Source organism: Cynocephalus volans, chromosome 1, assembly GCF_027409185.1.
Source record: "Cynocephalus volans isolate mCynVol1 chromosome 1, mCynVol1.pri, whole genome shotgun sequence".
NCBI classification, from domain to species: domain Eukaryota; kingdom Metazoa; phylum Chordata; class Mammalia; order Dermoptera; family Cynocephalidae; genus Cynocephalus; species Cynocephalus volans.
The window spans coordinates 28,458,117-28,485,252 of NC_084460.1; the positions used below are offsets into that span (position 1 = coordinate 28,458,117).

General features: G+C 40.5%; 1 protein-coding gene across 1 annotated transcript in view; it reads left to right on the forward strand.

The window, feature by feature from the left end:
- Positions 1–4,897: 4,897 nt before the first annotated feature.
- The window catches only part of TM9SF4 (transmembrane 9 superfamily member 4), a 49,282-nt gene continuing 27,043 nt past the window's right edge, over positions 4,898–27,136 (forward strand). Inside the window, exons 1-3 of the mRNA XM_063093385.1 lie at positions 4,898–4,919; positions 24,133–24,246; positions 26,619–26,718. Of these exons, the coding sequence (XP_062949455.1) occupies positions 4,905–4,919; positions 24,133–24,246; positions 26,619–26,718 (229 nt within the window). The 5' untranslated portion in view covers positions 4,898–4,904. The remainder of the gene's footprint in view (positions 4,920–24,132; positions 24,247–26,618; positions 26,719–27,136) is intronic.

Below are 27,136 nucleotides of genomic sequence, written 5' to 3' on the forward strand. Positions count from 1 at the left end.
AATAGAGTAAAGCGATTCAGTTTTGAGTATTTATTACCTGTGTTTTTAATATGATTTATTTAATTTTAAACTATATAATTTAATTTTCAATAATGCCAGTGTTCAACGATTTTGGCTCACAAAATTCCTGAAAATTTAACTGTTGGCTCTTGCACCCGCTGTAAGCTGGCTCCTGCACACCACTACCTTCTGGTGCCCCTTTATCTCCCAAATAAACTACTTTCACTTGAATCCTTTTCTCAGAATCTGCTTCTCGGGGAACCCAAACTAAGACAGGAGAAAGGAGGCTTCCATCTTATTAAGCCACTGTTATTCTGGGAGGACTTCTTCACAGCTGGACCTATTTCCAACTGATAGAGTGAGGTTTGAGATTAATTCACAATACAAGCATTCAACAAGTATTTTTTAAATAAATAAATACAGAAAAAAAATTTTTTTTGAGCACATGCTTAATAGAGACATAGCTGGAAACAACATTGACCCAGTCCAGGCCTTCATGGGGATGGACAACAACAAATAATAATTTTCTGTATATATGTGTGTGTGTGTGTGTATATAATCTGTGTGTAATATGTATATATACACACACAGATATATATATATACACACACACACAGATATATATATTTATAAATGTAACATGTAATATATGTGTGTGTGTGTGTATATATATACATATATATATATACATATATACAGGAGTCGTCAGAGAACATACCTCTGAGGTAACAGTGGAGCTGAAACCTACACATGAGAAGGAGACAATCACACGAGACACTAGAGAAGAGTACTCCAGAAAGAAGGAACTGCAACTACAAAGACCCCGAGGTGGGGACAAGCTTGGCGAGTTCCAGGGAGGTCTGTGTGCCTGGAGCAAGGCAAATGAAGGGGAGCATGGGAGAAGATGAGGTCAGATTGCACTGGGCCTTGCCTGATCTGAAATTTTATGGTGAGGACCTGGGGTTTTATGTTAAACACAAGGGGAAGCACTTGAGAGTTTTAAACAGGGGAGAAACATGGTCCAATTCTTGTTTTGAAAGGAATGCTTTCGTTACTAAGTGGAGAACAGAGATTAGAGATGACCAAAGTAGGAAAACCAGGTAGAGGGCTCCCACAGAGGACGAGGTGAGAGAGAGGATGTGGCCCCTGGCAAGATGGCACGGTGGATTGTTGTAAATGGCCCCCAACAAATCATGCCTACTTGAAATCATGCCCTTGTGAGGTCCTCTCCCACTTTGACTTTGAACTGACTTTGTGACTTGTTTTGACCAGTAGAATGTGGCAGAACTGATGCTCTGAGAGTACTGGTGCTTAGGCCCAAGGAGGCGGTATAGATTTCACTCTGACTCTCATGGACCCCTGAGACCACAATGGGGAGAAACCTCGGCTAACCTCCTTATTTTTTTCTGTGTATACTTGGCAAATATAAATTGTATATGTTTAACGTATACAGCATGATGTTTTTATATATATATATATATATATATTTATATACATACAGAGGAATGATTCCCACAATCAAGCTAATTCACATATCCATCACTTCATGTTGTTCACGACTTTTTCTGTGTGGTGAAAACACTTAAGATCAACTCTTTTAGCAAATTTCAAGTATACACTACAGAATTCTTAAGTACAGTCATCGTGTTGTGTACAACTTATTATATCTTCACAACTTATTCATCCCATATAACTGAACCTTTGTTCTCTTTGACCAATATTTCCCCATTTCCCCCTGCCCCAGCCCCCGGCAACCACTGTTCCACTCTCTGCTTCTATGATTTTGACTTTATAGGTTTCACATAAGTAGGATCATGTAGTATTTATCTTTCTGAGTCTGGCTTATTTCATTTAGCATAATGTCATCCAGGTTCCTATGTGTGTTGAAAATGGCAGGATTACCTTCTTTTTTTACGGCTGAACAACACACACACGAGGGTACTTCAAACAGTTTGTGGAAAAATAAAATTGAAAGATAATATAAATCCTTCCATGAACTTTTTGAAGACACCTCATATATGTTTGTGTGTGTGTGTGTGTGTGTGTGTGTGTGTGTGTGTGTATACACACACATACATATATACATACATATATCACATTTTCTTTACCCATTCGTTCATCCATCGTTGGACACTTAGGTTGTTTCCATATCTTGGCTATCGAAAATAATGTTGCAATAACATGGGGGTGCAGATGTTGATTTCACTCCCTCTGGATATATACCCAGAAGTGGGAATGCTGCATAGTATGGTAGTTCTGTTTCTAATGTTTCGAGGAACCTCCATACTGTTTTCCACAGCAGCTGTACCAATTTACATTCCTGTCAACAGCACACAAGGGTTTCCATTGCTCCACATCCTAGGCAACACTTATCTTTTCTCTTTTTGATAATAGCCATTCTAAAGGGTGTGAGATGATATCTCATTTTGGGTTTGATTTGCATTTTCCTGATAATGATAATAAACAACTTTTCATTTACCTGTTAGCCACTTGTATGTCTTCTTTTGAGAAATGTCTGTTAAGGTCCTTTGCTCATTTTTAAATCAGGTTATTGTTTTTTGCTGCTAAGTTGCTTGAATTCCTTATATATTTTGGATATTAACCCCTTATCAGATATTTGGTTTGCAAGTATTTTCTCCCATTCTGCAGGTTGCCTTTTCACGCTATTGACTGTTTCCTTTGTGTGTAGAAGCTTTTTAGTTTGATGCAATCCCACCTGTCTGTTTCTGCTTTTGTTGCCTGTGCTTTTGGTGTCATATTTTAAAAAATCATCGCCCAGGCCAATGTCAGCAAATTTTCCCCCTATGTTTTCTTCTAGTAGTTTTACAGCTTCAGGCCTTATATTTGTATTAAACCATTTGGAGCTGATTTTTGCATGTGGTGTGAAATAAGGACAGTTTCATTCTTTTGCATATGGACATGCAGCTTTCCCAGTATCATTTGTTGAAGATACTACGCTAAGTGAAATAAGCCAGACACAAAAGAACAATTATTGTATGATTTCACTTATATGAGGTACCTAGAATAGGCAAATTCATAGAGACCAAAAGTAGAATGGTGGTTACCAGGGTCTGGGGGAGGGTATAATGGGTAATTAGGTTTAATGGTTACAGAGTTACAGTTTGGAATGATGAAAAAGTTCTGGAGATGGATAATGATATTGATGGCACAACATTGTGAATGTACCCAATGCCAATGAATTGTGCACTCAAAAATGATTAAAATGGTAAATATTTTATTTTATGTATATTTTACCAGAATAAAAAAAAATTTTTTAAGAAAAAAAAGAAACTTGCCCATGTTGTGAAGCTAATGAGTGGTGGAGATAGGATCTGAACCCAGGCTGTCTAGCTCCAGGATTCTGGCTTATGTTGCCAAAGGAGATTGGGACAAGAAAGTCCTCTGGGGAGAAATACAAAGCCTAAGAAGAGGACAAATGAAAACACTGAGGAATAATATGCCATTTATGGAGCTTCATTCCTTATCAGTCATTCCTCTTCAAACAGCCAGAAATGGTGGGAAACATCCAGGATCCAAGCTCCAAGAGAAATGGTTGCAAGTCTGGAATCTAGACTTACTATCTATAAGACTCCGGCAGATCTCTCCTAGTCTCTCAAGCTTCCTCCCCCTTGGGGATAATATCTGATCTTCTACTCTTCAGGATGGTGTGGTTCAAGATAGTCACAAGTGTTAAAGGATATGTTTTAATGACCTATTACTGCATAGTAAACCACCCCCAAATCAAAAACAGCTGGGTTCAACTGGGCAGTTCTTCTGTTCCACATGGTGTTGATGAGGTTATTCATGTGGATGCATTCAGTTGGTAGTTCAGCTAGGACTGGAATGTCCAAAATGATTTCATTCACATGTGTAGTGCTCAACCGGAGTTACTAGAATGTCTTCAGGAGTTTGCTGGGCCTCCCTCTCTCTCCATGTAGCTTTCCAACAGGGTAGCCAGATTTCTTACGCCCAAAAGGGTGGAGGCAGAAGCTGCCAAGCTTCTTAAGGCCTAGACCCAGAACTGGCAGAGTTACTTGTACCACATTCTGTTGGTCAAAGCAAGTGACATGACTAGCCAGATTCACTGGGAGAAGAAATAGCCTACCTTCTGACGGGAGAAACAGTATGTTCATGTAAGGATGGGAGGACTTGCTGGAAACCATGTTTGCAGAAAATCCACCACGGTGGGTTAAACATGCCACTTTTCATTCACTCATTTAATAAATAGTGTATTGTATTGGGCACCTATCGTATGCCTGGAGTATACATAAGCATATAATGACAATTATTTATTGAATACATCCTAGGTAATATTATGTCATTGAATCCTCATCATAAGCCTATAATGAAGGTATTATAATAATTCCCTCCACGTTTTACAGATGAGAATGAGACAGAGGAAGGTTAGACAGATTCAATGTCCCACTTTCATATGGATTATTAGTCTATTAGAGAGGATATAGGATAGTCAAGCAAATAATTAAATGAATAATTACAAAATATTCTCGGGATCGGGCTGCTATTGGAGTCCGGGGGCCAACGCTTCTCCCCCTAGATCTCAGGTAACCCTGGCAACGGGTCTTCCTGCCAATAGTAAAAATGGCTCCTAGAGAGCGAGAGCGTTTCCACACACTCCCACTACCCACAATGCAGCGAGGGTAGGGGAGGAGAAGTCCCTGCCAGGAGCTAATATGGCTCCCATAGTTACAACGTCCTCTCTCTTCACCTAATCAGTGACTTGACTGGCCATACAAGGTTGTCGAGCAAGAACTAAGTCTCCTTTGCCCTGTGCTCACCTGATTTACAGGAGCGATTGAAGCCAGGGAACCACCTTGTGGGGTTAAACTCCGTAACGGGGAAGCACCACTTCCGCTGACGTCATCACGCCGACACGTGGATCCAAGATGGCGGCAGCGATGGTGAGTGAAGGAGTCTCTAGGAACCGGAGCTGGAGCGGGGCTCTCCGGGGTATCCCAGAACCTTTCAGTGCCCCGTGCTTGGCCCCGAGCCACCTCCGGGACACCTGACTCAGGCCTGAGGCCACCCCTGACTGGGCTCACCTCCCCTAAGATCCCCCTCCCCTGCCATGGCCCCGCACTCAGGCTTGTCAAGGCCCCGAGTTTTTCGGAGAGAGTCCAGGGCTACCGCCCCCGCCGGTTCCCATTTCTACTTTGGACCCCGCCCCCTGTGATCCCCATTTTCCAAATTTTATCTCCCAGCCCTGAACCCTTTGAAGAACCACCGTTATTACCATATTTGCTCCTCTCCATCACGTCCAGACCCTGCTCTCCTTGCCTCCCCGTCATCCTGACCAGTTCGCGGATGCGACCTCTCCTCTGACCAGCCCCCAAGCCCTGTCTCAGATCTTTTCCAGAGCCCTGTGCTCACCTCCACCCTCACTGTTTATATCCCCCATCCCTCTTAACTATTTCTGCCCTAGAGCATGCCCTCACTTACCCCACCCACCCCATCCCTATCTTCATCATAAGACCCTTCCCTACTCCTCCTCTCCCTGCCTCTCTGCTACCTTTTATCCTACTGCTTCTCAGACTTTACTGGACCTAGGAATTTCGTGGTGTGTTTGGGAAGACATGTTAAAAATGCAGTTTCTTAGCTCCACTTCCAAAGATTCTAATTCCATAGGGCTAGGTGATGCCCAGGAATCTGCATTTTTATAAGCGGTCGTTGATTGTGGTGGAGGTGGTCTGTGAACTACGTTTTGAAAAGCACTTTGTAGCCCCACGAGGCTGCTTCCCCTTCCCGTACCCCTACAGAGTCACACAGCTCCTTAAGGCTGAAGGCTCATTATGATGAAGCCTGTGTGTGAATGAGTGTGGAGGTAAAAGACCTGTGCTTGAAAGGTGGGTCAGATCTTGTGGTTCCTAGTACAGAACCCTGGAAGTCTTTGAAGGACGGGCCGTTCTTCCAGAAGTTCAGTTCACATTCTGCTTGTGAAGAGACCAGAACTAAAATTGAAGTGACTTAGTGCAGAGTGATTTCCTGGGTCTTCCTGTATATTGCTTCCCCAGCAGATAATTTCATCCTGTGAATGACAAGGAAGACTTAGAGAAAAGCAAGTGATATTTGACTTCAGCACAGGAAGATTCTTGCTTAAATTCTTTGGTGTTGGTTTTCTCCAAATAGTAGTAGATTATTGACTAATAACGCTTTCCCTCCCTCTGTTAGCTGACTGATAACTTATCTTTTTTGTTTAATGAGGGATTCTTTATTTGAACCTCAGAGATCAGGTAAAAGATTTCACAGCCTTACCTGGTTTCTGTGGTCTCAGACTTGAGTCTGAACCATGAGTGGGGCAAATCCCAAAAGTGGTATGTTGAAACACATTTCTTTTGTACCAAGTTCAGAACAAGTATGGTGTGAGAACAGGAAGTCACACCCTCTCTTGCCATAGGGAAAAAGTTCAATAAAGTATTTATAACATTGCACTGGGAAATTCCTGCCCTGTTCAGAGATTTTTAAGAGGTCATAAGTTAGCAATACATATTTCTGGTACGCATTTATTTAATTAACAAATATTTAAGTGCCTACTTTGGGCCAGGAACTAGGGATGTATTTGTGATTACAAGGTCAAGATCCCTACCCTTGTAGAGCTTTTCTAGTCAGAGGAGACAGTCAGTAAACAAGTAGATACATGAATAATCTTTTTGATTTTCCTGCCTTCCTCCTGTCCTGGATTTAGACTATAAAGTTACAGGATATGGAGTTGATCTAGCTGGGTCTGAATTGAGAGGCAGGCTCATATCTCACTCTTTATGGAAAACTGCTCTTGGGAATATTATTTTGGTGGAACTTAGGAAATGCCCATTGAGTACATTTGTGGACATCTCAGATAATGTCAGATAGTGGTGAAAGCTGTGAAGACAGTATGGTGAAGTGATGGTGATTGGAGGTGACTGGGTGACACAACTACTTTGTGTTGTGTGGTCAGAGAAGTCTTACGTGAGCTGAGAGTTGACAGGAAGAAACCAGCTATGCAAGGAGTATGCCAGGCAAAGGAAATGACAAGTTTAAAGGGTGAAGGTGGGAGAGAGCTCGGTATGTTTGAGGAACACACAAGGCTGAAGCATGGTGGAGGCTGATGTGAGGAGAGAATGATGCAAGATGAAATTGGAGAGACAAGAGCAACTGTGTTTTTAGAAGCATGCCTGTAACTGTAAGCCGCAGTTTGTTGTCTATGGACTGCATTTTGAAATAGGTTCTATTAGGCTGCTTCCTTTTCCCATCCCCTCCGGGACAATACATTAGGGGGAGCTAGCTTGTTCTCAGTCTGCAAAGAGGCCAGGGAAAGGAGTTTGGGTTTTATTCTGAGCACAGTGGAAAACATAGGGACTTTGTATTTGTTGTGTCACCTGGGAGTATGCAGTGTGCCTCCATGCTGAAAACAGTAACTGATTTCAAGAAACTGAGTATGTAATGTATACAGTGACCCACAGAGGCCAGTTTAAAGAGTGCATATGGGAAACTTCATTTTTGGTACAATAGTGAAAAGGCATAGAAACAAGTTTATTACAGGGGTATATGTGAAACAGGCAAGCAGAGTCACAGATAAACTTGAATTTGGTCCTTGTCAGCACTTCATTTCACCGAAATTAGAACAGTCCCCACACCCTCGTTCACACCCTCATTTCACAATGATTGTGGGTGGGGGGCTGTAGATCTACTTTGGGGTGTATAGGTTTCTGGGGCAAGTTATACAACACCAAAGAGGAACTGAGCTAGTGGATTCAGTGGCTGTGGGAACAAGCTGGGTTTTTAGTTTGTTCTTTTGTTTTGAAAATTAGGGTTGTGGGTACAAGTTTCACTGGTATTTATGGGCTTTTCTCTCCCTCTCTTTCTTTGGTGAGTGGCTTTTCTTCCCCAAGGGTTGGGCTGCCACCTCCCAGGTTTGTGTTAGCACAGTGGGTGTTTCTTGAACCTTCGGGGCAAGGCTTCTCCCACCATAGAAGAAGATTGCTGGTGTAAACTGAAGTTCTCTTTGATTTTCCTGCCTTCTTCCTGTCCTGGATTTAGACTACTCTATAAAGTTACAGGATATGGAGTTAATCTAGCTGGGTCTGAATTGAGAGGCAGGCTTATATCTCACTCTTTATGGAAAACTGCTCTTGGGAATATTATTTTGGTGAAACTTAGGAAATGCCCATTGAGTACATTTGTGGGCATTTTAGGAGTCTAGAAACTTCCGTTTGGGGAATAAAACTCTGTACTTCTTTCACATGTATCATCATTCACATTGTTTTGGTTTTTATTATAGTCTTTTTTATGGATACATATAATTCATATACCATAAATTCACCCCTTTGAAGTGTACAATTCAGTGGTTTTTTGTATATTCCCAAGGTTGTGCAGCCATCACCACTAATTCCAGAACATTTTCTTCACCCCAAAAAGAAACATTAGCAGTCACTCCCCACTCTTTCCTCCCCACAGCTCATGGCAACCACTGATTTACTTTCTGTATGGATTTGCCTATTCTGGACATTTCATATAAAGGGAATTACTATATATGGTCTTTTGTGTCTACTACTTAGCATAATGTTTTCAAAGTTCATCCATGTTGTAGCATGTATCGGCATTACTTTTTATGGCTAAATAATAGTCCATTGTATGTATATGCCACAAGTTGTTTATCCATTCATCAGCTGATGGACATTGAGATAGTTTTCATTTTTTGGTTATGTATAGTGCTGTTTTTTGGCAGCTAGTGTGCAAGTTTTTTGGCAGCTAGCCATTGTAAGGATCCAAACCTTGACCTTGGTGTTATCAGCACCGTGCTCTTCCAAGTGAGCTAACCAGCCAGCTCGTGTGTGCAAGTTTTTGTGTTAACATATACCTTCAATTTTCTTGTGTATATGAGTATACCTAGGAGTGGAATTGCTAGGTCAGTCCACATTGTTTTGAGATTACTTGGGTTTGATCCAGTCCAGAAGCAGAAGAGAGGACTGAGTGACATCAAGATTACTTTGAGCTGATGGAGGTAGTGGTAGCCAGCACCTGCAGCTCCAGTCAAAAGCCCATGGACTGTTTTTAGTGGTGGAATCTGGTGCTAACCTTAGGGCAGTTGGATGGTAGAATCCTGGAAAAGGAAGCAGGGGGCTTCAAAGCTGCCACCAGTCTCATGGGTGGGAAGCTGCTGTCCCCTCTGGACCTCATGTATGGGTGGGCATCAGCTGATTGAGGAAGGAGCACTGGAGGAATCAGCAGCCTTGGGCTTGGTCCCAACACTGCCACTGATTTCCTGTGTGGCCTGGGGCAAATTACTTTGGCTTTGTTGGTCTATTTTCTACATAGGTCATATGTGAAATTAAGGTTTAGACTTGATTTCTAAATTCTGAGTTGAAAATTCTGTGGTTAGGATACTTGCATTTAATTCTTTACTAATATGTAATCAGTTTACACTGTTTTGTATAATGAAGGTGTATTTCAGTGCTATCCACTAGCTAATTTCAACTTTAGGAATAAAATTAGAAATAAAAACTTTTGTTTACATCAAAAAAAAAACAAAGAATACTTGCATTTAATGTTTCTTTTGCTAAAGAAAGATTTTATATCTATAAAATCAGATTTATTTTGTTTTTTCCATGATCATAGTACCTCTGAGCTTTCCAAGCTGTTGTCTTGTATTGGTTGTGCTGTCTTAATCTCTCGAGCTGCCCCACCTGGCACATACTCTGCAGGAGCCATTGTGTCCCGGAGCTGAGGTGCCTATACCAGGCCTTGGTTAAATGTGGTCCTCTGAGGACTGCCCTTAATCCCCTCAGGAAGTACAGAGGAGGCAGAGATAGCATTAAGTTGCCTCTTGGTTTCTCTTTTACAACTTGAACAAAAGTTCTCCTTTGATCTTGGCATTAAAGAAGCAGGTTGCAGAATGTTGGAGAAGGTTGAGTTTTGATCTCTGGTCACTGGCAGGAAGGTGGGAAGGACCCAGTATGAGCAGGGCCATCTGGCCACAGATGAGTGATAGGAGCCACCTACCACCTTCAAATCTGCTTTGATCCCTGAACCATTTGCTGACACTAGTGTTTCCCAAATGGGGCATGGATGGGGATACGCAGGACTTCTCAGTTCCATCTCATTCCTCTGCATTGTTTCCTTCTCTGCCTTCCTATCATGATTTCTCACCAATGCCTGATATATTAAACTGACAGACCTCCCAGGGTTTGAAATCCTGTTCTAAAAATCTGGGCTAGAATCCCAGCTCTGACACTCTGATTACTTTTGTGACTTTGGACTCGTTTTGTGACTTTGGGCAAACTATTTGCCCCTTTATGTCTCAGTACCTTATTATTATTATTATTACTACTATTATTATTATTTTGTCTTTTTTTATTGTGGTAAAACATCTTAACCATTTTTAAGTGTACAGTTCAGTGGCATTAAGTACATTCACATTGTTTTGTGACCATCAACACCATACGTCTTCAGAACTTTTTCATCATCTCATACCGAATCAGTTTCCTTATCTTTGAAATGGGGATGATACTCTCCTCAAAGGATTGCTGTGATAATTAAATGAGATATGAGATGAAAGTGCCCAGCGCGGAAAAAGTTGCTGTGTAACTTCAGTCCAGGGTTGGAAATCTTCTGGAGTTAAACTGTCTGAGCCTGTTGCTTGGGCTAGCTGAGAGTTCTTTTATAAATACGTACTCGGGGGAGAAGGAAAGCAGTGCGTTTCTGCACTTTTGGCCTCAGGGTTTAAGTCTGGTTGCCTGTTGCTTTGTGAGGGTATTTATTTATTCGTTTCACCTGGACTCCCATAGCCTTCTGCAGTTTTTCTCTACCTCCCAAATAACAATTTTTGAGTCTTTTTTGTGTCTCTGTTCAAGAGGCACTCCATCTATGGGCTCTGAAATAAAGGCTACGTTTTCAAGAGTCCCCTGTGGCTAATTTGGTTCTGGTTTTTTGTTTTCTTTTTGGCTCTGTGCGTTCTTTAGCTGCGTGGGGCTGCTTGGTAACTGGCCTTTAGCTGTCATTAGCCTTCATTCCTGTGTGGCCGAATTCTTAGGAAGCTTTAACTGATTGGGTAATTGATTTCAGTTAATTGTTGGCAAACTGTACCCCAAAGCCCTTTTTTTTCTTTCTTTCTTTTTTTTTTTTGCTGAATCTGGGGAGCAGTTACTGACTTAGTCTTAAAATGGTGACTATCTTTGAAAAAGAGAAAGAAGAATCTAGCCTATTATTAAGGAAGGTGCTGCTTTTGCAGCAGAAAAGGCAACAGGAAACAAAAAGGCTACTCAGATTGGCTAGACCATATCACTAGGTGACGCTATTTGTGGGAAAGAGGTTGCAAGGCAGAGGGCTCCAGAAAAGAGAAGGTTAACTTCTGGTCACAGAGAAATGTGAGTGAATGAAATAATTTTCAGTTCTCAAGGAAAACTTCCTGTTTTCTTTGGAAGAAGTTAATTGTTCACATCTTTCGAACTTGGTGGGGCAAATTGGGGGTGGGGGGGTACTTTTTAGTTCTAGCAGCCCTGCAGTGGTAGCTGTTTTGAAGAGATTTTTCTGAATGCCCAACCCCCAAGAATAAAATAGATAGGGAGGGAAAGACCTTGATTCTTGGGTCTCTTGAGCTATTTAACTTTCCAGGTCACCCATCTCTTTGCCAGTGATAGAGTGTTAGATTACAGCGCAAAGGGCTTCTAGATTGCCATCACCTTGTTTCTTGACATGGTACCTTTGCAATCTCGTGACCTGGAAATCAAGTAAAGCACAGTGACGTCGAGTGGGCTAGTTCACATCTCTTAGGACTCCCACTCCTTTCATGGCTTTGAAACCTGCAACAAATGTTTGCTAATTACTTAATTGACTTTTTAGACTGAACCTCACATAGGAGTTATTGAGGTGATAAATTAAAAATTAAAGGAAGATACAAAGGAATGCCCCAGGAAGCAGGTACTTTGCTACACCTTCCTTCCTTGCGGAAATGAACCATAGGTCAGACATCCTCTATCAGGCTGTCAGGGCTGTAAAGGGTAATGAAGTCGTAGAATCGCAAAAAGTTGGAACAGTGTCCAGTGCAGGGGTCTTATCAGGGGCCTATAAACTTCAAAGTCCTTTATTCTCTTGGAGTCATATGTCATATTGGAACATTTTTTCTGGGAGCAGGGTCTATTGCTTTTATAAGATTCTCAAAGGGATTTGTGACACCCTTCCCAAGCTTAAGAATTGCTGATGTGTCTGGTTATCCACAAACCTGGTGCCAGAATCCTCTCTGTGTCATTCTTACCTCTGTCTCCCACTGTCTGTTCATCTTTAGTGGAACTCATCCAAGTATTTTCAGAGACATCCCTTCTTAAAATATAAATATTTGTTTTGAAGACGAGTAATTCATATGGAAAAATGTTAGTATAAAAAAGCTATGAAAATATCAAAACATTATGTTATATGCCATAAATATGTACAGTTTTTGTCAATTTTTTTAAAAAGCTATAAAATGAAAAAGTCACTAGGCTATCAGAGGTAAATAGACTGATTTTTCAAGTATCTCTATTTCTCTATGCATATAAAAATGTCTATTTTTTAAAAACTTTTTATTATAAAAATTTCCAATATGCACAAAAGTAGAAGAAATAGTATAACTAACCCCCATTACCCATCACCCAGCTTCAACGATTATCATTATATTGCCAAACTTTTTTTCATCTATACCTCCCCGTAGCTATTCTTTTTTATTCAGGTTTATTAAGGTATAATTTTAATACCATAAAGTCACCCATTGTAAGTGGACAGTTCAAATGAATTTTAGTAAATGTATAGACTAGTGCAACTATCACCACAGTGACACAATGATCTAGAACATTTCCATTACACCAATAAGTTCCCCTACAGTCAAGGCATTGAAGTCAATCCCTGCCCTGTAACCAGCCAACCAGAGATGTGCTTTCTATATCTAAAGAGATTTGCCTTTTGTGGGAATTTCTTGTAAGCAGAATCATACAATGTATAGACTTTTGCATCTGGCTTCTTTTACTTAGCATAATGTTTTTGAGGTTCATCCGTGTTATAACATGTATTGGTAGTTCATTCCTTTTTATTGCTGAAAAGTAATTTCATTGTATGGATATACTACATCTTGTTTCTCCATTCACTAATTGATGTCCATTTGAATTGTTTCCAATTTTGGGCTTTTTTTTTTTTTTTTGAAGGCTGGCATGTAAGAGGATTGGAACCCTTGACCAAGTTTTGCACTATTGTGCTTAAAGTTCCTGTGCACTCACAAGTCTTTACGTGGACATATATTTTTCTCTAGGGTAAATGCCTATGGTTAGAAATGCTGGATAGTATGAAAGGTTTATGTTTACCGTTTTAAGATACTGCCATACTTTCCAAAGTGTACCATTTTACATTCCCATCACCAATATATGGGGGTTTGGTATTGTATCTAAGACAGTTTATACACATCCTGGTCTGTACTTCTTGTTGTCTGTGTTTTTCAGTTTAGTCATTCTAATGGGCGTGTGGTGGTACCTCACTGTGGCTTTGGTTTGCATTTCCGTATTAACAAATGGTATTAAACATCTTATGTGCTTTTGGGCCATTCATATATCTTTTTTTTTTTTTTTTTTTTTTTGGTGGTTCGCCAGTGCGGGGATCCATTCCCTTGACCTCGGTGTTATAACAACACACACTAACCAAGTGAGCTAACCGCCCAACCCCATTCATATATCTTCTATGGTGAAATGTCTATACAGATCTTTTGCCTGTTTTTCAATTGGATGGTAGTCGTCGTTTTATTAAGTTGTAAGATTTCTTTATATATCTAGACACAAGTTCCTTATTAGATAGGTGATTTGCAAAGATTTTTTTCCCTAGTCTGTGGCCTGTCTTTTCATTTTCTTAATGGTATCTTTGGAAGTGTAGAAGTTTTTGATTTTTATGAACTCTAATTTATTAATTCTTTTATGGATTGTACTTTTGGTATTTTATCTAAGACATCTTTGCCTAACCCAAAGTCACAAAGATTTTCTCTTATCTTTTTTTCTAGAGGTTTTTTAGTTTTAATTTTTTTTTTATTTAGGTCTGTGATCCATTTTGAGTTAGTGTGTGTGTGTGCATGATTTGAGGTTCCTTGTGCTTATGGCTACCCAACTGTGCAAGATCCATTTGTTGTAAAGACTCCTTTCCTCGTTGAATTGCTTGGCACCTTTGTTAAAAATCAACTTACTGTAAATGGAAAGATTTATTTCTAGACCTTTAATTCTGTTCCACTGAACAGAAGGATGGCATAGATGCCTATTATCATACTGTCTTTTTTTGTTTGTTTGATTATGGCTAGTCAATATGGGAATCCGAACCCTTGACCTTGTTACAAGGCCATGCTCTAACCAGCTGAGCTAACTAACTGGCCAGCCTAGCCTACACTATCTTGATATTGTAGCTGACTCTATAAGCTTAAAAATTGTGTAGTTTTAAATTCCAATTTTGTTTTTAAAGTTGTTTTAGGTGTTCTGATTCCTTTGTTTTTCCATATAAATATTAGGTTCAACTTGTTAGTTTCTACAAAAAAGACAGCTAGGATTTTGATAGGGATTGCATTGACTCTGTAGATCAATTTGGGGAGAATTTACATCCTAAGAATACTGAGTCTTCCAATCCATAAACATAGAATGTCTCTCCAATTATTTAAATCTTTTTTCATTTCTCTTAACAATGTTTTATAATTTTCATTTTACAAATCCTTTTTTAAAATGTATTTCTAAATATTTTATTCTTTTTGATACTGAGTAGAACTATTTTCTTAATTTTATTTTTGGGTTGTTTGCTGCTAGTATGTGGAAATACAATTAATTTTTATATATTTATCTTGTAATCAACTTGTTTATTAGTTCTAGTAGTTGGTTTTGTGAATTCCTTAGGATTTTCTAGATATAAGATCATATGATCTGTAAAAAAAAAAAAGCACACATTTTTCTTATTTCTTTTCTATCTGGATGCCTTTAATTTTTAATTAATTTGTTTTAGTGCAGTGGCTGATAGCATAGTGTTGAATAAAAACAGCAAAAGTATAGACATCTTTGCCTTGTTTTTGATCTTGGGGGAGAAGCCTTCAGTCTTTCACCATTAAGTATTATGTTGGCTTTGGATTTTTTGTAGCTGCCCTTTATCTGAGTGAGAAAGTTCCCTTGTAGTCCAAGTTTGTTGAGTTTGTATGATGAATATACGTTGGGTTTAGTCACGTACTTTTTCTGCACCTCTTTTGATAATTGTGTGGTTTTGTCCTTTATTCTGTTTATGTAGTATGTTACATTAATTGATTTTTCAGATATTGAGCCAATCTTGCATTCTTAGGATAAACCTCACTTGGTCATGATATATAAACCTATTTATATGTTGCCAGCTTCAGGTTTGCTATGTTCTGTTAAGGATTTTTCCATTTGTGTTCTTGATGGATATTTGTTTATAGTTTCCTTTTCTTGTGATATCTTTGTCAGGCTTTGGTACGTGCTTTTAAAATTTTTATTTAGACAAATGAGTCCAGGCTATACACAAACTGCTGTGCATCTTACTTTTTTTTCTACTTAATAACTTATGTTGGCAGTCCTACAATAATAGTTCTACATCCCATTTAACTATATATTGCTGAATTGCCATCCCCCAAAACTGTACCAATTTACCTACATCTAGTGTTGTCAGACTTTTCTAAGCTTTGTGACTTTGGTGGGTAAAAAATGTGATGTCATTATTTTGACTTGTGAATGATGTTGAGCATCGTTTTGTGTTTGGCCATTTGAAGTTTTTTTTTTTAATTGCCCATTTATATTATTTTGGGTTATTTGTTCTTTATTGGTTTGTAAGTGTTCTTGTTATATTGAAGAAATTAATCCTTTGTCATTTGTGTTGAACATTTTTACACAAATTATCTTTGTCTATGATGTAAAAATTTTTTTTCATTTTCTGTCTTTACATATCCTTTTTCTTTATAGTTTCTGGATTTTGTTTCATTCTTAGGAAACTTTCCATCAAAATTGCTTAAAAGTATGTCCTAATATTTCTATTTCAATTTGTACTTTTAAGTCTTTTCTGCCTTCTCCAGAACCCAACAGTTTAGATAGCTCAATATTTCAGTATTTAGTACAAGTAGACTGTATTCGTTATTCATCTTTTCAAAATAATCACAAAGTAAAGGATAAATGTCTGACTATGTTAGAGGAGAAGCATTGAATTGGGGGGAGGGATAAAGGAGACAAAGAATCAGAGAGAGAAAGAATTGGAGGGGAGGGTCAAGGAAGACAAAAAGCAGTTAATCTGTGACAACACAGTTCTTTGAATACCTCTAAACATGAACTCAAACGGTCCTTGAGCATGGCTCCCTCCCTGGTGACAGACCTCTGATCACTTGGCTGTGCCAGGTTTGATGCAGCTGGACTTTCTTCACTGTGCAGATAACTTGCTATGCGACCATGGGTATGTTGCTTCCCCTCTCTGGACTCTTGGTTTATATGACCCCTGAGTTTCTTTCAAAAACTATCTTTATCAAACCCAACTCGGGGTGGAACTTTGCCTTGTTTTATTCTACTTTTAGGTTACTTGGGTTTATGGAATGTCCCGTAGTTTCAAGGGAGGTCAGAAGACATCTGATTCACCCTCCTCATCAGGGCCGAGATATCATCTGCCACCTCTTTCCATGGTTCCCTGCTTCTGACTGAGTGGCTCATGGCAACAGCCTTTTCCTTGGTGGGTTAGTTCTCTTGCTGGAAGATTCTTTATGTTGAGCCCACATCTCCCTCCTTGTAGTGTACTCATTGGCTCTGCCTTCTAGTGTAACCCAAAACAGACCTACTACGTGCCAAGTGCTTTAGGTACTTTATTTAATCTTTACCACCATCACTCCACCATGAAGTTACTATTATTTTCCTATTTTATGGATAGGAAATCCGAGAATCAAAGAGTTTTAAAAATTTTCCCAAAGTCACAGAGCTAGGAATTGGCAGGTCTGGGATTTGAATTCATGTCTGTATGGCCCTCAAAGCCTGTGCTTTTTTTTACTACAGCTGTTCTTAAAGTGCAATTCCCAAGAGCAGTAGTGTAGCATCTCCTGGGAGCTTGTTAGAAATGCAAATTCTCGGGCCCTAACCCAGGCCCAGGAATCTGTTTTAATAAGCCCTCCTGGTGATTTCCATGTGCTCTCAAGTTTCAAAACCACCGCCTGCACTCTGCTTCCCCACCTGGCTGCTGCTTCTCTTCACACCTGACCAAGAATTTAGAGATGATTTCATTTATCCTTATTAGGTGTTAAATCTAGGACTATACATTATCTCTAGAGCAGAAATGTGCTGCATACAGACCTCCTCCTCCCTCCCCCACTCTCCCCCACACAGAGGGATAGCCAGAGTAATCTTTAAAACTCCAGATATGATTTATCCATCTCCTACTTCAACTTCTTCAGTGTCTCCGCACTACACAGAGGACAAAACCCAAGCTCCTTAATGTGGCTTTTATGTAATATGTCCCTCCTCTGTTTTCCCGCCTTCTGTCTCTACACAGACCTATTCATGCTTGCTACTCAAAGGATGGTCCATGAACCAGAAATGTCATCACCTAGAAGCTTGTTAGAAATGCACAAGCTCAGGCCCCACCCCTTGAATCAGAATCTGTATTTTAACAGGTTGCTAGGTGATTTATACGCACATTGAAGTTTGAGAAGCACCAGCCTGTATTTCACCTGCCAAAACTCATAGTTGCCACCAGGCCTTTGTACCTGTGTTTTGCTTTTCCTGGAACATTTCTCCCTTCCCTCTCCTTTCCCTTCAGGACTTAGAGTAGACTTGAGTTCTTAGATGTGCACCCCCAACCCCCAAAGACTGGGTATGTTGCTGCTCCTGTGTACCCCCAACATACTGTTCTTCGCCTCTTAGCCTGAGGATAGCATCTGTGACCTGGTGATTTCCATGCATGCCCAAGTTTCAGAACCACAGCCTACCATCTACTGCATTCACTCCCCACCACCTCAGCTGCTCCTTCTCTTCACACCTGACCAAGAATTTAGAGGTGGATTTCATTTATCCTAATTAGATGTTAAATCTAGGACTGTGTTGTAATTTGGCTGATGGCTTGTCTCTGTCCCCTAACTGGCTAAAAGCTCTTTGTGGGCATGTGTTCTCTGAAGCCGGCACAATGCCTGACACATAGTAGGTGCTTAATAAATAGTTGGTGAACTAATTACTGGTTAGAACATGGGCTTTGGGCTCAAACTGCCTGGGTACATATCCTGGCTCTGCCAGTGTTAGTCACCTCTCTGAGCCTCAGTTTCCTCATTTGTGAAATGGGAATAATAATAAGAGTCCCTACCTCATAGGATTGTTGTGAAGATTAATTGAATTCTTGCATGAAAAGAACCTAGAATTGTGCCTGGCACATAATCAACATTCAGTAAGTGTTAGCTGCCCTTGTTATCAACATCATCATCACATTCTCATCATCTTATAATGCAACTCACTTGCCTGAAAAGAGCATACCCGTTCCTCCACATACTGGCTGGACGACCTTGGGCAAGTTATTTAATCTTTGGGTCTCAGATTAACCCTTAGTCATCTGCAAAATGGTGACAAAAATCTCCAGGTGGTTGTAGTTGTGAGGATGGCACAAATCAGTGTTTGTAAAGTGCTTAGCACAAATCAGGGACTGGGTAAATGGTAAATGGAAGAAACGATTGAAGGTAAGTGGAAGGTAAATATGTCTGCCACAGTGCCTTGTCCTTAGCAGGTGCTCAGTGACTCTGTGGCTTCTTGTTGCTTTTTGGTGTTGTTTTCCCACTAGGGTGAATATTATTATCGTTGCTGTGTCTTTTGGTTTGTTTTTGTCCTTGCTCATTGGTGAGACTTCGGAACAAAAGTGTTTTGAAGTCTTTCAGGATTTGCTTTTCATTCCTCTGCAACCTGAGCTCTCAGGAAGCCCTGAAGTTCCTCAGGGCGGTGTCTCAGCTAAATCTGGAGGATTCTGTTTCACAAGAAGGTAGAACTGAAGTAACTTCTTAGATTTAATTGGCTTGATAACCACAGGAGATTGTAATCCTCTGCCCTGGCTTCAAATCACCTATCAGAAAAGGCAAAAAGATTTGATGTCCAGCTTCTTAGTGGGGAAATTCAGAGCACATGTTCTTGGTTAGCAAACAAAATAATAACAATACCTTACATATAAGGGTAGTGGCTTACTGGTTATTAAGTGTTCTAAAGTCCATTTTCTCTTTTGAGCCCCACTCTACCACATGAATCCATCCGAATAAATGATACAAGCCCAGCAAAATTGACCGCCCAAAACTGCACAGCTGAGGGGTAGGGTACAACTCCCTGTTCTTATTTGGGGGCCTCAGGCTCAGTGCTTTCCCCAGTATATGATAGCTGCCTTCCTATTGATTGTCAGGACATAGTTTTAAACATAGTCAGAGCCCAGCACCTTCCTTCTAAGGGGTTTGTATCTAGGATAGATACTTCTACCTGTGCAGTGGTTGTTGACCCTGACTGCACTTTAGGATTACCTAGAGCTTCTTAAACTTTAAATTGAGGAACTTGCTGAAATGTTGGTTCTGATTCACTAGTTCTTGGGCAGGGCCTGAGATTCTGTATTTCTAGCAAGCTTGTAGGTAATGATGCTTCTCGCCACAGATCTCAGTTTGAGTAGCAAGGATCTAGAGACCTTTTAAAAATGCTGATGCAAGAGCCCTTTCTCTCAGAGATTCTGACTTTTAATTGGTCAGTGTGAGCAATATAGATATTTTTTGAAGCTGCCCAAGTTATTCTAATATGCATCAGGGCTGTGACCCACTGTCCTAGACATACAGATAGGATAAAGAGGTGATGGATGTTCTCAGGGATTCTCAACCAAGGTCCTTGGACAGATGAAAGGTGGGAGATGTCAAGAACTCCTTGAGTGTGAAGAATTTTTTTCTTGGATTCTCAAGGAGATAGCAAAGACTAAGCACCATAGTATTAAACCTGTGTGTGAGTGGATGGTTTTATGTTTTTATAGATCAGGGGTTGGTTGGAGCTTATTATTAATTTGCTTGATGAGGATTTATTGAGTACCCCCATCAACAAAGCTAAACAAACAATTAGTGCAGGCACAGAGATGGCAGATACTTAACCATAACTCAACACAAAGAGTACTATAGTAGGGCCTTAAACAAGAACACATTTAAATATTTATCACACAATTTAAGCAGCAGTCTTTGAACATGTACAGTTGTGAAAGTTCTTTGGGTATTGGGTAATGTTTCCATTTTCTTCCTCTAGTGTCATCACAGAGATATTTACAAAGTGCCTTGGAAAGTAAAGAAGGAAGAGAATAATTTTCCCTGTGGGAATCGGAGGGGGTTCTTGTAGGAAGAAACATTTTAACTGGACCTCCAAGGATGGGTGGGACTTGACTAAGGCGAGGTTCAGTGTCAGAAACAACCTGAGCGGGTCTGCTCACAAGTGCACAGGCCAGCAGGCAGAGGTTTCTCCTTACCAAGCTAGGATTGCTCTAACCTGGCTGTTCAGAACAGTGTTTTCTTTTGCCTCTTTAGTGGCATAAATACTATGTAATTCCCTAAGAAAATTTAGAAAATCTGGACACACAGAAATGGAAAAAAGTTCATCACTGAGGTAACTCATTTTGCCTCCTAAACATTTTCCCAAAGATAACTTTTAAAAAATGAAATCTTGCCGTACAGTGTTCTGTCCCGTTTTTTCTTCTTAAATCTGAAGCTTGAACGTTCCCACTCGAAAACTGTATAATCATTTTTAAGAACTGCAAAAATGGATAAATCGACATATAACTTAACCCATTCCACTATATGGGACATTTTACTATTGTAAGTAGTGAATTATTTCACTATTTTAAATAATGCTGTTGTGAACAACCTTTTATGTAAATTTTGGCATACTTGCCATATTTTTCTTAACATGTCTACAAGTAGAATTTTAGAGTCAAAGTATACACTTGGAGGAAGCTTTTAGATACAGAGTGCCAAGTTGCTCCTCAGAAGTGTTCCAGTTTATAATCCCTCCTGCCATATGAGAAGACCAATATGGTGACTAAAATTGACAGTGTCATTTGGATGCAATCATTAGTTCTAAGCTGAACTTCTGAATTGCTCTTGGTTGCCAACTTAAGTATTTATATTTAAAGATTCTAGCATATTATGGAGATATCCTTTGCCATTTTTCATTTCTTGATCCTCTAAGATAAATTGTTGGGAAAATATGGGAAAATGGTCAGGACCCCTCAGATGTGTGGAATCTTTCCAAGCATTTTACATAAATATGCACGTGCCCCCAGGTATTCCTTGGTTGTTGTCTGTCATTGTGCATGTGTGCCCGGGTGTCCTGGGTTATGAACTTAAAGGATGAGTAGCTCTGATCCATGAGTAGCTCATGATCCGCGGGGAGGCCATCACCACTGCTGCTGGAGGCTGTTTCTGCCAGTACCCCCGGGACCCTCCAAGAGGCCGCCGCCACCACTGCTGAGGACTGAGCTCATGTCGTCTGCCAGCAGCTCCCAGGATCTTTCCCATTACCTAGCACAGACCTGTGTGTGAGGGGTCTGGTGACCCAGCCTGGCATGTCAGGGGTTAGGTGACCCAATCTGTACAATGGGTTTGAAGGGTCTGAGCCCTGTCCCTTACAGTACGAATGGAAACAGTATAACTAAAATAATGAAACGTTTTGCTGTAACCTGACAATTGCCCTAGCTTTACATTGGTTCGTGGTTTGTTGATAGTATCTTTGTGTGAGGATTGTCTGTTTTCTGCATTGTTTTTCAAAAATTAAGGATTCAGTTGTTTTTCTTTGTAAGCAACATTTGGATGGCAGTTTATGTCAGTAATACAGGACATGTCTTCCTTACGTTTTGGCTAACTGGAATTCAGGTATGGAGGGAATCAGAGGGGGAAAAGGGGCAGGGTTTATTTTTCACATGTGAAGCACTCACATTCTAATGACAGGCAATGTGAGGGTTACATAGGGTTCCAACAAGGGAGGGTCAGACTCCCAGATGGCTCGTCAAGTGGAGGAGATCCTCGGATGGAGAGGAAGTCAGATGCCGTGAGCGGCCCACAGCTGTAGGCTTCCCATCACTGTTCAGAGAGGAAGAATAAAAATCTATTTGTTATATTCAAGGCAAACCCATACTATAAAACCCTTCCGTTTGTGCATGTATAGAATGTCTCTAGATGGATTTTCAAGGAACTGGTGATAGCAGTTGTCCATGGGGACAGGAATGGGAAAAAGACTTATTTTCCACGTATATCAGTTTATGCTGTTTGAATTATTTACTGTATATGTTTTACTTTTTCAAAAAATTAAGCTAGTTATTCTTTAAAAGCTGAACTCACCCAAGGTCACGCAAGATGTTAACATTATGGGAAACTGGTGAAGAGTACCAGTACATGGGAACTCCCTATAATATCTCTGCAACTCCTTGGTAAATCTAAATTTATTTAAAAGTAAAAAGTTTAAGGGGGGGGGGGGGCAAAAAAAATCGTCTTCCTATACAGGCTCCTTCTTCATGTGGCAATTTTCTAACTTATAGTCTTGTCGTTTCTCTTAAACATTTGCGGGTGAGGAGAGTGTGGCTGGCCTCTTTACAGATTTTCCTGCTCTCCTAATTCTGCTTACCTCCACATTACCAAATACAATACACCTGTCTCAGCCATTTTCACTGTTTTTATTGCGATCAAACTATGATGAACATCAGCTGGCAGATACTTGTAAAAGTTCACAACAAATCAGGGGAAAAACACTCTGTGAATATTGCTTTTAAGATCTTGGCCAAGCTACGTGTCTATGAAAAGTGCACCAAACTCAACACCTTAAACTATTAAAGCCATTTTTCTCAACTTGTAGTTCAGGTAAAAACATAGATGAGTCTACATTTTTGGCAAACCCCCTCAGAGATTCTGATTCTCTGTAAAACTGAGTTTCAGAAAGAGTCATCTGAGTGTGTGTATGTTTGTGGGGAAGGTGTAACTTGGGGGATGGAGAGGCTGCAGAGGCAAGGTGCTTAGGAGGCTGTGGCCAGTGTCAGGGGGCAGGAAATAAATGTCTGATATACAGCAGCAGTAAAAAGGTGGAGAGAAGGCAGATGCAGAAATGCAGTTGAGTTGGTGATTCAGGTATGTGGACAATGAAAGTTCAGACAGTGAAGATAATCAGACAGCTCTTCTAGTTCCTTGAAGAAGTGAAGCACTGTTACCGATGAAGGAGAAGAGATTCTTTGGTGGGGCAGATTTGTTGAGGTTAGAAGATTGATCTTTCTTGCCTTTGATTACCAGGTGACTATCCTGCATGCAGATGCTTACTGTCTCCTCTGTGCCATGAACTGTTCATGGTGCTATCTCTGCTCTCAGAGATTACATTCTAGTAGAGGGAACATGTAATATACAAACAAATATCATACATGTCAAGTAGATAAGTCCATGAAGAGAAATAAAGTAGACTAAGGGGCAGAGCAGTGGGCAGTAGGACACAAGAGGATGCTATTTTAGATAGAAAGATCAATGACAGCTTCTCTGGGGAAGTGACATTTGAGAGAGACCTGAATGAAATAAGGAATGAGATGAGCCATGCAGATAACTGTAGGAAGTGCATTTCAGCAGAAAGTACAGTAAAGGTGAAGGCCCTGAGGGAGAAGGGCTTGTTGTCAAGGGACAGCAAGGAGGGCAGTGTGGCCAGAGCTGAATGAGGACGAGGGGGAAGGGATGAGGCCAGGACGGTTTTGGAGAGGCTTATAGGAACATATATTGGTAACATAGGATCTTCCTGACAAAATGAGTCTGTTGCTATAAGAGGAATGGAAATGAGAGAAACATTGCGGAGTTTTATTTCCTGCTAGCAGTACTGGGGAGTGGTACACTGTGAAATGGTTAAAAGAACATTGATCCAAACGATGTGTCTCCTGTATGACAGTCTTCCCTTTTGCCTTGACCCATTTTGTGGTGCATTTCTAGAACTGCAGAATTCGTTGCCTTGCAACACTCTTGGGGGCATTTGGGCGGCAGCGTTTATGAAAGCCTTGGGCTTCTCAGAATGGGGTAAATGTTGGGTCAGTTAAAGCAGACATGAAGGTGGTATGACTTGATCTGCCCCAGGGGTACGTTCACTTCTTTCCAACTGCAGCCTCTCTTTTCCTGAGCAGGATTGGTTGCTGTGGTCCCTGCTGCTTCTCTGTCTCACATATGAAACAAGCGCCTTCTATGTCCCTGGGGTCGCACCAATCAACTTCCATCAGAACGACCCTGTAGAAATCAAGGTAAGTGTGTTCCTACAATGTTAGATCCTCTGTGCTAGGCAGCCTAGCTGGAGGGCCATGGTGAACTGTTCATGTCTATCCTGTGGTTATAGAAAACAAAGACCAGTGCCAACTACCCTGGGGAAAAGGAGGCTCACTCACTGCATGCTGCACAGGCAGAAGAAGAATGTCCTTGGGAGGCCTGCCCGCAGTTCCAGGAACTCTGCCTCTTCATATCTCTCTCTCTCTGTGGGTGTCACTGGCTCCCTGCATCTCTCCTGTGTGTGTCCTCTCCCCACTTCTCATTTTTTCTGTGTCAGCCTTACTTTTGTTCTCAAGCATTCTGTTTCTAGTGTGTGTGCGTGCATGTGCGTATGCCCATGCCCACGCCCACCTCTTTCTGCATTTCTGCCTCTCTCTTTCATCTGCTCCTTCCTCCTCTCTGTTACCGGCTCTCTGCATTTATTGAGAGTTATTTACATGCCAGGCATTATACATGGCTTAGCTCAGAATACTCCCCAAGAACCCTCTGAGGCAAATTCTATATGTTTTACAGATTTCCTTTACATTTTACAGATGAAGAAATTGAGGCCTAGGGAAATAAATCAACTTGCCCAAGGTCACATTATGTGGAAGACATAGAGTTAGGTCAGAGCCCCATCCCTTAACAATGGCAGTACCCTTCCTCCCTCTGCCAAAATCTCCCTCCAGAAAAAAATTTGTGGCATGGCAGCAGTGGGGTGGGGTAGGGAGGGGTACGGGGTGGCTTTGGCTTCCAGTCCTGCCAAGCTGGGGATGTAAATGTGGACAGCTTTGGTTGAAGAGAGAGAGAGAGGGAGGGAACATAAAGGTGGACTCATGTCTTAATAATGTGGATTGTTTTCAGATTGTCCAGAGAGAGAATGCTAAGAAACACAAAATGCCTTTTTTAGCCATTTTTCCTCAATTCATGAAATGCTTGTTAGAGGTCCTCAGTCCCCTCAATCTAACGTCAGAAAAACTCTGAAACTCAGTTTCTCAAACTCGTCGGAGGCAAGAGCTGACCTGAGCTGACATTAAACTGTTTATTGACTTTATTTATCGCGCTTAGTATGAATATTATTGCATTTCTTCTCACAAATAGTCATTGAATATGAGGTACTATTCCAGATCCAGCTGGGGGGGGGGGGGCAGGTTACAAAACCTATGGTATGTAAACCACATTGCCCTTCTAAAATCTGAAAAATTCCTAATCCAAAGCAGGAGTTTTAAATAAGGGTTGTAGAACTGAATTCTAAAAATTATTTATACTTTGAGATGGTGTGTGAGGACTGGTTGATAATTTCTAAATAGTAAAGATAATTTTAGTTATATTCAGATTAAAAATTTGTTTTTGCAGCATTTTGATTGGTTCTATTTTGTCTATGATTTGGGTGCGTTCTGTGATTGCTGCCGCTTTCAGAGCTGTATTCCGTGTGCTTGCATTGTTTCCAAAACATTCTCTTTTATCATCTTTTAAACCTCATTTTTAATGGCTGTACAGTATTTAATTGAATGAATATATCATGGTTTATCGATGAATTTCCCATTGTAGGCACTTTTATTATTCGTTTTCCCTCTATTCTCGTTCAGCAAACATTTAATGAGCACCTACTCTGTGCCTAGCTCGAAGTTATTAGGGTTACAGAGGTGACCAAGGAACATGATCCTTGCCCTCATGGAGCTTATATCTTAGATTCTAGTGGGGGAAACTGATTTAAAAAATAAATAAACAGGTAAAATAATTACATTTTATCAGACATACTATGAAGGAAACAGTGTTGAAATTGAGAAGGATGGGGAGTTTCTTGAGATAGAGTGATTAGGGAAGGACTCACAGGTGAGGGGATTTAAGCTGAGACCTAAGTGTGAGAAGCAGACAGCTGTGCACAGAATAGGGCAGAAAAAAACAGCAGCAGGTTCAAAGCCTGAGGCAGGAGAGAGTTTTGCTCCGAGGGCTGAAAGAAGAAGACCACTGTGGTTATGAATAAGGAGTGAACTTCTTTGTTCCTGAACAAAGTTGCTAAAGTTTTTTTTCCTCATTTGGAGTTATTTCCTTGGGAAAGTTGCCCAGAAGTGAAATTATTGTGTCAAAGCTTAGCAATATGTTCAAGACTATCAGTATATATTGAATATGGTTATAGTTTTTAACTAAATCTGTAATACAGTCTAAAGCAATGTGAAATAATTCATAATTATGGGCAGTACAGTATATACTATACAGTATAGTACACTGTAGTTGTGTCTGCTACTAGTTGCCTGTTAGATAATATTTCCAAGTGTACTGAAGATGTGTGGGTGCTGGGGAGGATTACTGAAACAGTTGTCTTTGTTTCTGCCAGACTAAGGAATAACAGCCTCTCTTCTCCCACCAGGCTGTAAAGCTCACCAGCTCTCGAACCCAGTTACCTTATGAGTACTACTCACTGCCCTTCTGCCAGCCCAGCAAAATAACCTACAAGGCAGAGAATCTGGGTAAGTTATTCTCTTGCATTTCTGTCAACCTGTCCGGAAGGGGAACCCGGCATGATCTTCATAATGATAACAACAGTTAGCTCTTATCTAGCACTTACTATGTGCTAGACACTCTGCTACATAGTTTACATATTACATACTATTAGCTTATTTAAACCTCATAGCAGCCCTTGGGGAGGTAGCTGATGTGTTTATTTCCAGTTTGCAGGTTAAGAGACTTGCCTCTGATTATACTGTTAATTAATAGCTAAGCTGGACTTTGAATTTATGTGGTCAGTCTTCAGAGTTGGAGCACTTGGCTTCTACTCAGACTGTCTCTCTCTTGTTTTCTAGATATCTCCTCTTTCATGGCTTCTTGTTCTGCTTTTAATGGAAAGAGTGAGTGATTACCTCAGCCCTAAAGCAAGCAGAGATATCA